Consider the following 16,888-nt stretch of genomic DNA (forward strand, 5'->3'; position numbering starts at 1 on the left):
TGCTTTTGTTTTCTGTTTCTATGAGAATGGATCCATTTGTACATTGTCACATAGTGAGACTGAGGTAATAACTCATCGTGGAAAGCAGAGCAGCCGTTGCTGATTCATTGCAATCGCTTTCATCTCTTTCTGAGAGGTGAAACGTGGAGACGTGGAAAAAAGAGGACAGCTTAGTTAAACAACCGCTGTTATCTTTTCTTCCAAATCATTGGAAAGTAATATTAACTGTGCGTCTCAAGTCCATTAAGTTGACTCCTTTGGGTTTGCCAATGATTTCATTGGAGAGCGCGCTCTGTGTTGACATGTCAAATAATAATTTTTTTGCGAAATGTGTCAACCGTTTATCTACTGTTTTAATTGGGAGTTTTCGTAATAGTGCAGGTCACGGGTATCAGGCCATGGCGTGTGTGTAGAGTCATGGTATGGCTACAGAGAGGGTTGTCGGGATGTCAACTTAACATGCCCTCTGCAGCTAAGGGTAGTCAGGGTAGCTGATGTACTATACTCTCCTTAGGGACCTGTTTGGTAGGTTTGATTGAAGATATTACAGTTTAGACCAATACAGAAAATAACTGTAGCAGTAAAAATCTGTCGAACTATAGGTGACATTATAACTGTATAACATGACATTATAATCATTGTCACAGGATACGTCCATAGTGTGCCAGTACATACAGTATAAGCCTCCGATTTTTCTGTGTTAATGAATGTAGAGCTGCACGACATAGATCCAGTTTTAATGCTTATCTTTTTAGTTCTCTATTCCACTCTGTATTTTCTCATCTAGCTGACAGATTAGTGATGGATCATTATTTCTTTCAGGCCCTGTCCCAAAACGCCGAGCTTAAAACCCGACTGGGCCGCATCCACTCTGAGTCGGTCCTGTCTGAACAAACAGTCAGCGTGAACATCATTCCCAGTTCTGACGAGGTAGCTACATCTTCAACCAGATAAACTTGTCTGAAGTTTTTCTATTCCCCAAAACCAATGCCCCCCGACTTGCAGAAAACCTGCCATGGCAGTGCTGAATGTGCTTACAGCAGCCATCCGATAGCTGCCAGGTGAGGTCAGGGAGAATAGCGTGATCTTGTATGCTGTTTTTCCACCTCTGTGGTGATACACAGGCATTATAGAGCTGGCCATGTAGCCTTAGTTAACTGGAAAACATTGTGGAATCTCTACTTACTGCATTTGCCAATTACACTATTGATTCCTGTCCTTAAAGAAGGATGGTGCTTCCAGTATATCTTGGCAGGTGAGCTTACTGATCATTAAGTTATGCTGACCCTGACGTCAAGGTAAATGGGAAAATGACTAATCAGAAATCATTGTGACCTCAGTCCTTTCAGAAATATAGGATGAATAAAGACCCCCGTTACACACTGCAGTTCTGTCATTTCTCTCACAATTAACTTCAGAATAAGTTAGTTGTGTTTCACTGTGTTTTCTTGCAGGCTGGTGAGCAGATGGGAATCCCTCTGACACAACAGACGTCCAATGAGAGCAGGCTGTCCATGTCCGAGTCTGTGTCCGAGTTCTTCGACGCCCAGGAAGTGCTTCTGTCTGCCAGCTCGTCGGAGAACGAGGTGAGAGTGGGGCGTTGGGAGGGGGGGATGGCAGCAGGACCACGGGGAGCAGATTGAAGAGGAAGGGGGAGGGTGAAAACATGTCAAAGAGCTGGGAGCTCAGATAAAGCATGGCCGATGGCCGAGTGGAGCTGGAGTTCGTCAGCGATTCACGAGAAGAGTGTGAGGGACAGAGATAACACAACGGAGAGTCAAACAAAGCCACACTGGAGGGGGGCTCTCCAGTCTCCATTCTATTATCCTGCTGCTTAAATCCTTCAACTGGGTCCAGTCGTGTCCTAAAGCGCGGCAGCGTTTCTCATGCCACCGTCCCCTGTGATTTCCCACCTCCAGGTTTTCAATGATAAACCCTTCTTTATGGATTTGACATGGTTCATCCTCTAGACTGATGGTTTGTGTCCGTTCCTAAGCCACAAAGATGGCCTTTCTCACTCACTGCCATGAATACCAAGCCCCAGTCAATATGGCCTCATAAAAGCTAGCAGGACTGGCTTGCTGCTCCCCAGGTATACAAACCCAGTGCTGCTAGCTAGAGTCCCACTGAAGGATTACTCACCAAGGATATCCCATCACTAGTCTAAGGCCAAATCCTCTGCCTCAGGTGCCAGGCCCTATTCAAACCAGCAGAATGCTGTTGGCCAAAAAAGCTCTTCCAGCAGCTGACTGTACTGCAATAGAGGCCATTACTGCCAGCCACAATCTGCTGTTCTCTGGCACCGTCAATGAGTTCATTGTATGTTACTATATATAAAGTGCATGGAAATGCTGCAGTGTCTCATCTTTTGATTACTGCAGAGCGAGAGAGAGAAAGCCAGCGCTGACTGCAGTTTGCTAGCCACTGGCAAACTGTAGTGTGTGTGTCCATGTCACTCTCTGTGTGTGTGTGTGTGTGTGTGTGTGTGTGTGTGTGTGTGTTATTGACTAGGCTCGCTGGGTGTGTGTACTGTACTGACTCAGTGGCTCTTTTGTCCCCCGCTCCCTCTAGGCCTCAGACGATGAGTCATACGTCAGCGATGTGAGCGATAACATTTCAGAGGACAATGCCAGCGTGACCGATAACGTCTCCAGACAAAGTAGGTCCCCCCTCTGCGGCGGCCTCTCCTTCCATTAGAGCAGGGGGGCTAATGTAATAGAGGTGGTGGTGAACCCCCTGCCCCCACCACCACCTCCCCCCTCTCCCACTGCGATGGCCAGGTCATTTATCAGTGAGGCAGGGATTGACCTTGCAGGACTCACAGTGTGCCAAGAGCGGCACTCAGGGTTTATGAAAGCTGTCAGGGGAAAGTGAAGCAGGGCCTCCCTCTCCTCTGCACAGGCACTCTATCTTCTATTCTAGCCATTCATCCTTTGACTATGTTTCAGTCATGAACTACCTGTGGCTATTATGAAATGCAAGGAGTAGGATTTGACGACGCCTGGTTCAGACGGTCGTGAGTCCTCCAGGATGCTTCGTGACAGTATTGTACTTTCCTATTTTTTTTTCCAGTGCTGAACGGAGACCTGGCTGGAAGTGCCTTCCGTAACGGGCGGCGCCCGTCCCTCCCCGCCCCCTCGCCGGACTGCAGCAACATCAACCTGTGGAACATCCTGAGGAACAACATAGGGAAGGACCTGTCCAAGGTGTCCATGCCCGTGGAACTCAACGAGCCCCTCAACACCCTGCAGCACATGTGTGAGGAGCTGGAGTACACTGAGCTATTGGACAGAGCTGCCGATACGGAGGACCCCTACGAACGCATGGTACGGCCCCAAACACCCACCCCTCTGAGTACCAACGCGTGGTACAACTGAAATGCTCACCCCTCTGAGAACCAGTGCATGGTACGGCCCAAATGCTCACCTCTCTGAGTCCTAGAACTGTATGGATGCACTTAGAAAAGCCACAAGTATAACTCTGAATTCTCTACCACCACAAGGTATGACCTAATCTTACATTACTGGAACTCTTAGTGATGATGTGACCCACTAAACCAGCTAACAGACCCCAGAAGACATACCGGAGAGGCTCATTAGATGACGGAAAACCTCTTCAGGTTAAGATGGGAGTTCATCAGCACAAGCAACTATATACATTCCCGGTCTCTACCATCACTAGCCCATACTGGGTGAGTCCAGTCCATGGCATGTGCGCTGGCGTGGCATTGGCAGTGCCATGCCCAAAGTAAACAGTCTGAACAACAGCCCTGGCCTCTTCCAGAGACATCACGCTCCGCTGCAGCTGTCGACCTTGTTCAATCTCACATCTGTCATTTTCCTGTCTTTGTTACCATAACAGGACGGTGTGTGAATACTAACGTTGCACTTGCAAGACAAGTATGACAATAATGATATTTTACTGGGAGGTTGTAAACCAGTATGTACCAGGGGTTTAAATGGCATGTAGATCATTTATTCATGTATTATTTGAGGCACAAATGATTCGTTCGTCACTTTTATCAAACAAAGAGAACTTCTGTTCCAGTGTAACGCCACTGGCAGTATTGATGGAAAGCGTTGTGTTATGTTTTACGTTGTTAGCGTTGATTGTGTTGCCGTTTCTCTGCTACAGGCCATTATGGCAGCGTTCGTCATCTCAGGATACTCCTCCACGTACTACAGAGCGGGAAGCAAGCCATTCAACCCTTTACTGGGAGAGACGTATGAATGTATCCGTGAGGACAAGGGCATGTGTTTTATCGCTGAGCAGGTAGGTACTCAGAACACATTCATTACGGAGTTGCGCGGGGCCGTATGTATCAAGCGTCTCAGTAGTAGATATGGGATCAGTTTAGCCTTTTACATAATGTGTCGGTAATCCTGTCTAGCTTTTTATTATTATTTTTTTTTATCTATCGCGTACTGTACACCCTACTGTACACCCTACTTATTGAGAAAAAAATATTATAAAATATATATATAATATTGAGTTGTACCCCCTTTTGCAGATCAGCCTCAATTCATTGGGGCATGGACTCTACAAGTTGTCGAAAGCGTTCCACAGGGATGCTGGCCCATGTTGGCGCCAATGCTTCCCAAAGTTGTATCAAGTTAGCTGCATGTCCTTTAGGTGGTGGACCATTCTTGATACACAAAGGAAAGTGTTGAGTGTGAAAAACCCAGCAGCGTTGCAGTTCTTGACACAAACCAGTGCGCCTTGTACCTACTACCAGACCCAGTTCAAAGGCACTTAAATATTTTGTCTTGCCCGCTCACCCTCTGAATGGCACACATACACAATCCATGTATCAATTGTCTCGAGGCTTAAAAATCCTTCTTTAACCTGTCTCCTCCCCTTCATCTACACTGGTTGAAGTGGATTTAACAAGTGACATCAACAAGGGATCCTAGCTTTCACCTGGATTCACATGGTCAGTCTATGTCATGGAAAGAGCAGGTGTTCTTAATGTTTTGTACACTTGGTTTAAATATTTGTTTTAACCCCCCCCCCCCACACACACACACACACTAGAAAGACAAGACGGGTGGCCTCCCACAGTGTTCCCTAGGTCTGGGTTTTCCAAGACTAGGTCAAATGTGCCAGTTCTCTCATGTACTGGAGTCTGTAAGATCACTTTAATAGTAACATGAGCTGCAGTATTGTATTGAACTGTGCTGCAGACTGACAGACCTGTCAGGTTTGGTGGCTTTCGGGGTGCTTAAACAAAGACTGTGTCCCCCAGTCGGCTAACAGTGCCTTTGAAGGTATGACGGTAACTCTATTTGTTTCCCCGTGGTCTGACTGAACCTAGTCTGCACTTAGCCTAAGTGCTGGTGTCAGCTGTTACCAGGTACCCAGTCTGCATGATAGTCACAATATAAGGACTCACCTTCTTGTATCTTGACCTAAAATAAATTCCTCTACGGGGCAACAATCTAGCAATATTGCCACTGATAAGACGTGTGACGTTTGATTATCTCTTGAAGGTGAGCCACCATCCACCAATCTCAGCTTGTCACGCTGATTCCAACAAGTTCACCTTCTGGCAAGGTAGGTTATCTGTTGAATTACAGTGTCACACACGTTGTGCACTTCCTCAATGGGGTCATTGTTTCCTTTTTTCTAATTCTGCCAATTTTCTTCTCAGATGTCAGATGGAAAAACAAATTCTGGGGGAAATCCATGGAAATCCTCCCCATTGGCACAGTCAATGTTATGCTACCAAGGTAATCCATCTTTGGCCCTATTCTTCAGCTAAACACACACACACACACACACAGTCCCTCTCTGTTTAACATCCTTTAGATGTTTCTTTGGGATGGACCTTCTGGCGGGCCAAACTAAATGTCTCCACCGGCCCAGTTTGGTCCCCACTGTCATTCGCTATAGGAGCCACCTAAATAACTCCATAACAGTGGCCTTACCTACTTAGAGCCATCAGGCCTCTGCCAGCCTCCCCTTGCCACAGCCATCACTTCACCCTGTGGAGTGGGCTCTATGCTGGGTCCTGGGAAGCTTTAAGGACCTACTGTACTCCCTACTGAAGTTCCCCTGACTGGGTTAGGGAGGAGTGAGATGGGCTGTGCTCTATCCTGTGAGAAATGAATCAGAAAGGCAGAGGAGCAGGACAGGGGGTGGGGGGGGTGCTGCTGAATAAGCACATAGATTATAGGAGATTGCAAGCGTCTCTGCCTCGACCGAAAATGAGATTGTACAGGTACTCACAAGCCCCCGCTGTTTTGTTCGTGAGACTTGTGATTATGTTGCCCAGTAAGCATCTCAAAGACACAGATCGACTTAATAACTATCCTTGTCTGTGATTACTGTAGATATCCTGGGAGTGTTTCAACCTTTTCACGCTAATCGCTATTGTGTCGTTCAGCTTTGGGGACCACTATGAGTGGAACAAGGTCACCACCTGCGTGCACAACATCCTAAGCGGCAGAAGGTGGATCGAACACTACGGGGAGATCACCATTAGGAACACCAAAAGCAGTGCCTGTATCTGCAAACTCACTTTCGTCAAGGTAAGACACCGGTGAACTCAGCTGTGGATATGACCAGTACAAACACTATGAAGTCCAAAGGCAATTATGTGCTGAGAAACGACCATCCCTGTGAAAGTGTTTATCCCATTACCATGGCTGTCTCTTTTATTTGGAATTGTAATTCTTGTCTACTTGTTACCTTTCAGGTGGGGGATGAATGCTATTTATCTTGCGGTCACAATGTTACTGTTACCATTTTATTTGCAGGGAAATTACTGGAGTTCTAATGTCAATGAGGTTCAAGGGATCGTGATGGACCAAGAGGGGAAGGTAGTGCATCGGCTGTTCGGAAAATGGCATGAGGGCCTTTACTGTGGAGTCCCGCCCTCTGCCAAATGCATCTGGAGGACAGGTAACCACGTTAATCATACTGTTGCTAAACAGAATGCTTTGAACTGCTTTAAAAAAAAAAAAAAATGGATATCTCCTTTCATTAAGAAGATAACAGCATTATATTTAGAACATATGCTACTAGTACATGAGACCATAATATGGGAGCAAAGAAAGTGTTGACAATGGTGTCAATAGTCCAGACAATTCAACAACAAAAAAAGGACTTGAAACGGATTCTTGATTCTTGTGTTCTTCCCTCAGGCTCCATGCCCACCGATTACGAGCTGTATTATGGCTTCACCAGGTTTGCCATTGAGCTCAATGAGCTTTGCCCTGAGATGCAAGATCTGCTACCACCCACAGATGCCCGCTTCAGACCCGATCAGAGGTAGAGTCAAGACAGCCGTCACACTTCCAGCTACTGTGAAGGTTGTTGTAAATGCCCAGACGGTATGAGAAATGCACTGTGTGCTACTGCTGCCACCTGCTGAGAGAACGTGGTGCAGTAGCATTATCGTGCAGATCTGACTGTACTGGACAAGTGAACCATTGCAGCTTTACTCTGATCTACATTTTCAGAATTGATTTGTGAAGCTATAAAAAGGGCTCAAAAACGAGTTTTGAAATCAGAAGTAAGACATCGGTCAAATATAATTTGTACGGGTAAATATGTCGATAAGCTTTGTGTATTTCTCTGCTGATTGACACTTGACAGTGTATTTGAGTCATAGTGATGTTGTTTCTCTACATTAGGCACCTGGAGGAGGGCAATGTGGAAATGGCTGCCTCAGAGAAGCAGCGTATCGAAGACCTGCAACGCACCAGAAGGAAGTGGCAAGAGGAGAATGACATAAAGCACGAGCCACGCTTCTTCAAGTAAGTACAGAGGCTAGAGGGTCATTTAACAATGACGTAAAGTATAAGCCAGGCTAGCTTAATGGGGGAAGAACGAGGGGTAGATTGGGGAATGGATCCCCAAGATTGACAGCAATACATTCTGGCTGTTCCTCCTACACTTGTGTGGCCGAGTTGTCGTTATCCATTCCACTCATGACATTTAACTCCCTGACCATTTCATTGATTGCCCGTCTCTTTACTCCCAGGAAAGTGGTTGATGCCAATCATAGGGAGCGCTGGGTCACTAACAACACCTACTGGGAGCTTCGCAAATCCCCGGCTTCATCAACATGGAAAACCCTAATCTATGGTAGCATATGGATCGCTATACAGACCATATCATCACCGCTGACAGAGGCTTTTTCCTATGCACAATACGGTTTTCAAATGAACCTCTCATTGACAAGATGACAGTGTGGAAGAATACAAAAGACTTCAGAGCTGAGAGATGAGTTGGACCATCCGTCACCCTGTTTGGCACTGCAGCCAACTAGTCACCCATCCAAGTATCCTCTTGGATCCCCCCCCCCCCATTGAGCTTGCTGCAGAGGCTGGGTTGTCAGGGCAACAATCTTACCACGTAGATCTATCCTAAGCTGTTTTGACTTCAGAGGATGTCCTTGCCTTAAAAAGTCACCTATCCCACACCACACATTTTAAAGCTTTTAGTGAAACCCACTTGAGTTCTGAAAGCAGTTTGATTTAGACTAGTGTTTGGATTAGGCTTTTGATTACCTATTACTGTATGTATCATGCATGTTTAGAGTGCAGCTTTCATTGGCATATGCTATATAGACTATAACAAAAATAAAATTAAAAAAAGTCTGATATTTTTGCAAAAATATCGTCAACTCATAGAATTTAGTGAAAATGTAACTATTATACAATATTGGCAAGATTGCTCTTATTTTTGGATCGGCCTTTTTGTATTAGTTGAATCTGTATCATAGCTGTATTCTCTCTTGGGACACATTTTTGTTTTTGCAGTTAATTTGTTTTAGTCACTGGTATTGATGGACGTTGCTGTATCCTGAGAGGTTTCCTCAGCAACTCCAAAAGACAAACCCCTTGAGCGGAGACTTTTAGTCCCAGTTTGCCTGGAAGAGGAGCATCATTACAAGCCCAACTGCTGATGCGTAAGCACTGACCTGAGAAACAACTTCCTTTTTGACCCTTCATGTCACTCACCACAACTGTTATTGCAAACCACATGTATAGACTACTTCTTTCCCTTATACAGCTCACATTCAAACTAGTTTTAATAGTTTAAGTTAAAAAATACAAGTTTTAAAAAGTCATTATAAATATAATTGTAATGTTCTTTAATTTGCTGTACTACAATTTCTGTGTTTTTTGCTGTTTGCAGTTTAGCCTGTAGTATAACTGAAAGGACATGTGTAATATTAACACTCAGGACGTCTCATGATGATCTGAAGAGATTCCTACCCAGAACGGTTGGCCTTGTGCCATAACCTTCTGAGGAATCCATTTAAAACCTGGTCACTTATCTGGATACATGGTTACACGAATCATCTTTGATTCTGTCCATATATAGTGAGGGAGCCAGTGGGCTCGTCAAATGTATTTCCGTTTCACTCAAGTCCGGTCTCGCATTACTTTCCCGACCAAGCCACTAACTGAAATGTCATAGTGAAAGTGGAGTCCTCCTGTGGTAGTATAGAGGTCAATGTGTCCTCTACTGGGAACCACATGACTCATGACCATTCGACCGTCACAACTACACCAGACTGACTACCCCCACTTATACAATTAGTGTTTTATGAAACACTAGAGCCACCTACTGTCAGTTCTTTGAAAACACTTTACATGAATTCATATGTATGTGGAAATCTGTTATGTAGAGGCCAAGGGCTTGAGTAAGTCAAACAACTTTTATTACGTTGTTTTAGAATGTTCAGAACTTTCTGCTTTTGCAAATGGCAGAATGTGGATGTTAAAGCCAAAGACCAACATTTTAATAAATAAAAATAAACTTGTTCAAGTTCTGTGGTTTTAATTAGGTAGTTACGACACAGCTAATGCTATTATATTTGAATATCCTTTAAACATTGTGTCCAGTTCCTAGAGAGTTTATCCTTTACACCAATACAATTGAAACAGTTTAGATCTTTTACTGCCAAACATTTCAGCTTTAATGTATATTTGATGTTCCCCTCCCTCTGTCACTGTGTGTTGAAGTCAATACACAATGGTGACATTTGTTACATTACCACAGAATCTGTAGTGAACAACATTTTTACATTGAGATTATATTTATTTGTTCTTTGAATTGTTTTGTCCAGAATGAAGCCTGAAATCGAAAAAGGAAAAGTGGTTTTATGTTAGAAATATGTAGAATTTAAATGTTCAATTGTAAAGAAAACTATTATTTTGTGTGCACTATCCTGTGCAGTACTGCAGATTAGATCCAAAAAATGATAGATATGTATTCAGAAATCAATTGTTTGTCAGTGTCAATTCCACTTGCTGTGCCTTAATACATTTTTATTAACGCCTCTCACACAATACTGATAAGAAACCCCATACAAGCCAGATAAGAAAACCATTTAAAATCCAATAAACTACTTTCCCCACAGAGTATTATGTACTAAATAACGACGGTCAGGGAATGAAAATGTTCTGAATGTGTTACATTCCACCAAGGAGGGAATGTAGTCCTCAGATCTTGTTAAGAGGGAGGGAGAATGGGAGACTGTGGTCACACTCAATTGACATAAATAATCTAGAAATTCCTTATTTTCTGTGCAGTCACCCCCACTCATTTGTGATCACTGTTATTGGCAGTGCAGTACATGTAAACAGCGGAATATTCCTATCTCTTTTGGATTAGACTTATGCAAAGGCTACACCATCCACTCTAACACCAGTACTTTGTTCATAAGGACATTTGAGGATAATGTACTTTGTAAAGTTTTAGTTCTAGATTAATACATTGTTTTCAGAGAGACCAGGAAAAAATAAGAGACTTGTTTCATCAGAGTAGAACAGCTAGACCTGAGTAATTCATCAGTTACAATGTTTATATCTGCATGTTTAAATGACATAGCCTGCCAATGAATGTTGCAAATGCCTTACGAAATATTTTATTTTCTCAATTGGGCTTTTTCTTTTGAATTTTGGACTGACTTGTACCACTACGCACTGTGTCAGCTGAATTCTATCTATTTTCTAATGGGTACCTTCTAAAGTGCAATTGTCAAAGTACATATCTTTCCATGACCACTGTACACTGCTGCTACATAGTGCTTGTTCTAATAAAAATACATAAAACTCAGTGGCGTCTGTGACACAAACTGCTTATCACTGTTTACCAAATCCAGCCATGCATTAGGTATAGTAGTGTCATGGTAAGTATCTAAGTGTATTAACACCATCGTACTCCTGCACAGTAGATGGCAGTAAAGGCCTGTGTGGGCCTTCGCCAGTGAATCAAAGACAAGTGAAGGAATTCTTGCACCGGGTTGAGATAATATTTTGGGACTCCCTTGACTATTTAGTTGTTTTTTCTGCCGCTACCATGTTGACCCAGACCAAGAGACTAGAGGACTGAATTATTACCATCTCCCCTGCAATCATGTTTATATAGGTCATTCTACAGCACTGGTTTAAAATGGGGGGGGGGGTCAAAGGTCAAATAAATGTAGGATGAGGCCAATGTCAGGTAGATTTATTTAACATGTCTGTCACACTTCACATGTAATAAATATGTATTAATATGGTCAGGTACACAGCACGCGCTTGGGATGAGTCCGCCAAAACATTGAGACGATTTACAATACACCTTGATAAAAGGAAACGAAAATGTGATTCAACCGCCAAGTCTCGGCTCTGTGACAGTAACTCAGGACAGGGTGGAATTTGGATGTAAAAATCCTCCGTAATCGGCAGAAAACATTTCGCAAGACTCGGTGTGAAGGCCGACACAAACTCAAAATCTTCAAAACACACACAGCAGCATGACTTTCATATACAGCTGACATAACTAGGCTAGCTACAACATTACAGGCAGACTGAGCAAGATGACGTCACCATACACAACAGGGCAACTACCTGCTTAGTCATCAACATCAAAGCTACCAAGATTGCAATTATTGGCTCTTGCTCATTTGTAGCATGAAGAGACGATAATGGCAGTCTTGGTCTTGAAGTCTAAGTCAGGAGTTGTCCAGATGTTTCCGAGAATGCCATCTTGCTACCATTAACTTAAAAAAGATACATTTTACAAAAAGAAATGTGTTCATAAAGACATGTGGTTTTATATCCAGCACAATTTCACCTAAACAAGCTAAATGTAACTTTCTAGTTGAGCAGATGTTTATAATGATAATTGTTGGGAGATAAAGTCACTGTAAACAAAAACCTGCTTAATATTAGTGTTCTTTGTAAATACATGTGGTGGTAGTCGAAAAACACCAGTCCTTCTCCCTATGACTGAATAAAACCGAATACAAAACACAAAAACAGTAATATGGTCTTAAACCAACCAAAGCTCAAAACCTTTACTCTAAAATCAAACAAAGTGATAATGGACTCTTTTTTAATGAGCCGATTGGAAAATAGGGGTTAATATTGCTATGGAAAATGATTTCCGTCATGTAATTGAATCTTGGCAGAGAGAAATAACCAATTAAATAAAGCAGAACTCGTTCAGAAGATCAAACCAAATACAAAATGTGAAATGAATGTATTGTGTTTGTTCCTACATAGTTTATCCAATAGGCCCTCAATCGGCTTCATTATTTTGGGAACCTATAACATTACGTTAAATTCAACCAGTTTCCATCACTAATTTTGTTCAGTGCAATACAGTTTTAAATTGTGTATCATTCGATAAATGATTGGGATAAATTGGAGACTATTTTCGATATGTCGACATTTTGGCAGCGAAGCCGTTCCAAGACTAGTGTCCATTCTATTCCCTTGTCCTTGTTTTTCTACTGTACATAACCCCCATGGGATTAGATTTGGGGTTTTTTGTGCTGATCTTCTCAAAGTAACTTCAATATCTGACAGAAACCATAGGTGATGAACAGTGTTGACTGTCACTGTTATAAAAACAACAACTGGAATGTTTTGTCTGAATCGCATGATTCCTATTGATACTGCCTTCAATATCCACCAATTTCATACGGAGTAAACACGGGTAAAGAGTGAAAACATAATGGTAGATGGAAGATAGCTACACGTTTCAGTTGTGATTAAATGGGGTTTTTCCTCAATTTCTTAAATATGTTCTGCAGGTGAAACAGTTGTGACGTTTACTAGGGTCGTTCATTTGATAGAAGCCATGATCTTGATGTACTGAAGTGCGCTGTGTGCGGCGTCATTGTGTGCGTTGCCGCAGGAGATGCCCGTGCCGTGGCATACGGTGACAGGTGAGGTGGACAGCTCTGCCAGGCACTGGTACTGCCCGTTCACAGTCAGCTCATCTATCAAACACATCACAAACACACTCTACAATACACTTGGAATATGCCCCCGTTGAGCTATTCTTGAAAACACAAAGTTAACATCTATGATCAGCAAAAGGAAGAAATAGCTCCTTACCAATGTCAAAGTATGTGACTTCGAAGCCTTGCTCATTGGACAGCTCCAGCATCATCTGGATATAGTCGGTGTTGGGAATGCTGAGTGGGTTCCTTCTCAGGAGAGACATTTTCTCTGCAGAGGAGTTACGCAAGTTCTCCAGACGGACACTGGGCTTCGGGGTCTGGAAAGAGTTGGTCAAAGATCACTCATTACATTCATTCTAAACGCCCTAAATATGTTTTTACCAAGGAGGCCAAATGAGAGGAAACATTCAACATACCCATGTGATTTCAGGACAGCCAGACAGATTCTGAAGTTTAGCCACCATCTTCTCCGCAGCTGCCTTTTTGGCCACCTTCTTGGAATTTCCCATTGCTATCGGATACACGTGGATGACATACTTATAATTGACAACTGAACACTTTGCATTTGAAAGAACATAAGCATTGTGTTTTTGCATTGGTAAAGTATTTAAACACTTTCTACTTTTAAAATGATAAAGCATTCAGAAAGAACAACCGTGGAGCCACCATACCAGTCTCTGTCAGTGACTCCATTCTGCAGGTAACAGTGAACTCTCTCTTGTGAGGTGGGCCCGCCTCCATGAGAACAGTGTATTCAGGGAGGCGCCATCCCCGCTGCAGTGCCAGCTCCTTTTGGGAGGAATCCATAGGAAACATACACTACATGACCAAAAGTATGTGGACTACTGCTCGTCGAACATTTCATTCCAAAATCGTGGGCATTATTATGGAGTTGGTCCTCCCTTTGCTGCTATAACAGCCTCCACTCTTCTGGGAAGGCTTTCCACTAGATGTTGGAACATTGCTGCAGAGACTTGCTTCCATTCAGCCACAAGAGCATTAGTGGTCGAGCACTGATGTTGAGCGATTAGGCCTGGCTCACAGTCGGGGTTCCAATTTATCCCAAAGGTGTTCGATGGGGTTGAGGTCAGGGCTCTGTGCAGGCCAGTCATGTTTTTCCACACCGATCTCGACAAACCATTTGTGTATGGACCTCACTTTGTGCACGGGGGCATTGTCACGATGAAACAGCAAAGGGCCTTCCTGAAACAGTTGCCAAAATGTTGGAAGCACATAATCATCTAGAATGTCATTGTATGCTGTAGTGTTAAGATCCGTAACAGCCCCAGACCATTATTCCTCCTCCACCAAACTTTACAGTTGGCACTGTAAATTGGGGCAGGTAGCATTCTCCTGGCATCCGCCAAACCCAGATTTGTCAGTCGGACTGCCAGATGGTGAAGTGCGATTCATCACTCCAGAGAACGTGTTTCCACTGCTCCAGAGTCCAATGGCAGTGAGCAATACACCACTCCAGCCGACGCTTGGCACTGCGCATGGTGAACTTAGGCTTGTGAGCGGATGTTCGGCCATGGAAATTCATTTCATGAAGCTCCCAGTGAACAGTTTTTCTGCTGATGTTGCTTCCAGAGGCAGTTTGCAACCGAGGACAGACAATTTTAACACGCTACCCACTTTAGCACTTGGCGGTCCCATTCTGTGAGCTTGTGTAGCCTACCACTTCGCAGCTGAACCGCTGTTTCTCCTAAATGTGTCCACTTCACAATAACAGCACTTACATTTGACCTTTGCAGCTCTCGCTTGGCAGAAATTTGACGAACTGACTTGTTGAAAAGGTGGCATCCTATGAAGGTGCCACGTTGAAAGTCCCTGAGCTTTTCAGTAAGGCCATTCTACTGCAAATGTATCTCTATGGAGATTGCATGGCTGTGTGCTTGATTTTATACACCTGTCAGCAACAGATGGCTGAAACAGCTAAATCCACAAATTTGAAGGGATGTCCACATACTTTTGTATATATAGTGTACATATTAGGAAAGACATGAAAACAACCCATCTATTCATAATCATCTGGACTTTTCTCATGTCACCTTGAAGATGCTCAATGCCAACATAAATGTGTTACTATGATTACAGCCCTGCAACAGTACACCGCCCTATTGTTTTACAAAAACACAATCTAAGGTCATTGAAGGAAAATAACAAAGACACCTGCAGAATCCCCACTGAGTTGGGTTGATCGTTGGGCTCTGCTGGGATGCCGTTACTCTCCGTCTTTATGTGAAGGCTGCAGGAGGGGATATTAGATGTAAGAAGTTAATAATGAGGTTATCTGACTAGAATGGTTGCAAACGCAACTTGTTGTCATAAATGCTCATTTTAGAAATTGTACATGTTCACTCACGGTGTCCCAGCATCTATTTCCAGAAGGTTCAGGGCAGACTCAGCGGCCTGGTGTTTGGCAGCTTTTTTACTGGATCCTTGACCTGGGACATAACAGAATGATTACTCACGGTATCATAGAAAGTACTGAGGATGAGGCAAACATGGGGATATAACTTTGAAGACCATGTTGTTAATATCAATCCCCCATAATCCTCTAGCTAAATAGAGCCTAATTTACATACTTCACAAAATGGCTCACCTGTGCAGGACACATCGCCTATTGTCACGTTAAAGATGAAGCTGGGTTGGTGTGCCTCCCCTTCAGCCTTTTCCATCACATACACGGGAAGGTTACCAATTTTGGTTCCGTATTCATGCAGAATTTGTATTGGCGTTTTACCAGGGCACGGTGCCTGAGTTTGTTGAATACTCATGCTGCGTAGAAAGTATGATTAACAGTCATTAGTGTCACTGCATTTGATTCAATAGAAATATAAGTTTTTTTGTTGGTATTATTGACTGACAAATGATGGTACTGAATGAAGCCCTCAATATTTTTTGCAAAAATGTTGCTAGCCTGCTAAAGGGGTTAGTTATAAATATATTTGATAGTGAGAATATTGCTAACTAGCTAATTGGCTGGTTAGTTAACGAGCATCAAATGCTTGGATGGAAACAAATCGAATGTAACGTTGGCTAGCTAGAGCTAGCTAGTAGCATGACAGACCTCGTGTTGTTATTGTGCGTGGTCCTTATTAGTGTAGGTTGAAATCCGTCTTGAGACATGGCTAACGTTAGTAAACAATTTCGTGTGTAACGTTAATATATTGTTGTACAAATGTAATTTATCTCCTGCAGAAACCGGCGAAATTAGCTGGATGGGGGGGTTGCCGATTTGAATCAGCGTCTCGTCAGCAACATTAAACAAGTACCTTCGGGTTACGGAATTTCGGGAAATGTTCCAAATAAAAGTCCCTCACGTAATAGTATAAACATGTCAATAACCTGTATTTATTCATGATATCTGATAAATAATTATCTACACATGAACAATTATTCACATTTGTTCATATTTAAGTGATATTTGCATTAAATATTGGTTTTAAAATATGTTCCAAGGTTAAAAAAAATATTTTAAAAAATGTGCCCAATGCAAATCATTGTACATGAAATACATATTGGCTTTCGCTTCGAACACACCGACAGTGTAATTGTATTTTGGTACACCAGAATGACAGGCGTTTCTGATGAAACACTGTGTTTGCCTTGCAGCATTGCGTTGTAGTGCGTTTGGTGTGGTGCATGAATTGGATTTATCGAACGTATGCGTCAAACTGTATGCGTAGA

General features: G+C 43.0%; 2 protein-coding genes across 9 annotated transcripts in view; one reads left to right on the forward strand and one right to left on the reverse strand.

Moving 5' to 3' along the window:
* Positions 1-11,076, forward strand: part of LOC115109387 (oxysterol binding protein-like 6) — a 59,770-nt gene extending 48,694 nt beyond the window's left edge. For 7 of the 8 annotated variants that reach the window (XM_029634224.2, XM_029634240.2, XM_029634258.2 and 4 more), the window contains 12 exons: positions 823-930; positions 1,455-1,586; positions 2,572-2,659; positions 3,073-3,326; positions 4,135-4,272; positions 5,490-5,553; positions 5,651-5,729; positions 6,386-6,530; positions 6,759-6,903; positions 7,146-7,272; positions 7,638-7,760; positions 7,988-11,076. In XM_029634224.2, the coding sequence (XP_029490084.2) occupies positions 823-930; positions 1,455-1,586; positions 2,572-2,659; positions 3,073-3,326; positions 4,135-4,272; positions 5,490-5,553; positions 5,651-5,729; positions 6,386-6,530; positions 6,759-6,903; positions 7,146-7,272; positions 7,638-7,760; positions 7,988-8,192 (1,608 nt within the window). In that variant the 3' untranslated portion in view covers positions 8,193-11,076. The remainder of the gene's footprint in view (positions 1-822; positions 931-1,454; positions 1,587-2,571; positions 2,660-3,072; positions 3,327-4,134; positions 4,273-5,489; positions 5,554-5,650; positions 5,730-6,385; positions 6,531-6,758; positions 6,904-7,145; positions 7,273-7,637; positions 7,761-7,987) is intronic. The other variant, XM_065012790.1, reaches the window with a different exon arrangement.
* Positions 11,077-11,454: 378 nt separating this feature from the next.
* prkra (protein kinase, interferon-inducible double stranded RNA dependent activator) lies at positions 11,455-16,470 on the reverse strand. The gene is made up of 8 exons (XM_065012792.1): positions 16,269-16,470; positions 15,801-15,976; positions 15,561-15,642; positions 15,368-15,443; positions 13,867-13,984; positions 13,612-13,706; positions 13,350-13,512; positions 11,455-13,231 (listed from the first exon to the last, which is right to left on the reverse strand). Exons 1-8 carry the CDS (start codon positions 16,325-16,327, stop codon positions 13,074-13,076), a joined length of 927 nt encoding a protein of 308 aa, XP_064868864.1. The 5' UTR covers positions 16,328-16,470; the 3' UTR covers positions 11,455-13,073.
* Positions 16,471-16,888: the final 418 nt, after the last annotated feature.

The sequence above is a fragment of the Oncorhynchus nerka genome, linkage group LG3 (genome assembly GCF_034236695.1).
Source record: "Oncorhynchus nerka isolate Pitt River linkage group LG3, Oner_Uvic_2.0, whole genome shotgun sequence".
Taxonomy (NCBI): domain Eukaryota; kingdom Metazoa; phylum Chordata; class Actinopteri; order Salmoniformes; family Salmonidae; genus Oncorhynchus; species Oncorhynchus nerka.

Bases quoted from the DNA above. Each gene is read 5' to 3' on its own strand.
- prkra (XM_065012792.1), bottom strand. From the start codon at position 16,327: ATGTCTCAAGACGGATTTCAACCTACACTAATAAGGACCACGCACAAT. The intron at 15,977-16,268 runs GTCTGTCATGCT...CTTTCTACGCAG, and splicing joins ACGCACAATAACAACACGAG to CATGAGTATTCAACAAACTC. The intron at 13,513-13,611 runs GTATGTTGAATG...AACTCTTTCCAG, and splicing joins GCTGTCCTGAAATCACATGG to ACCCCGAAGCCCAGTGTCCG.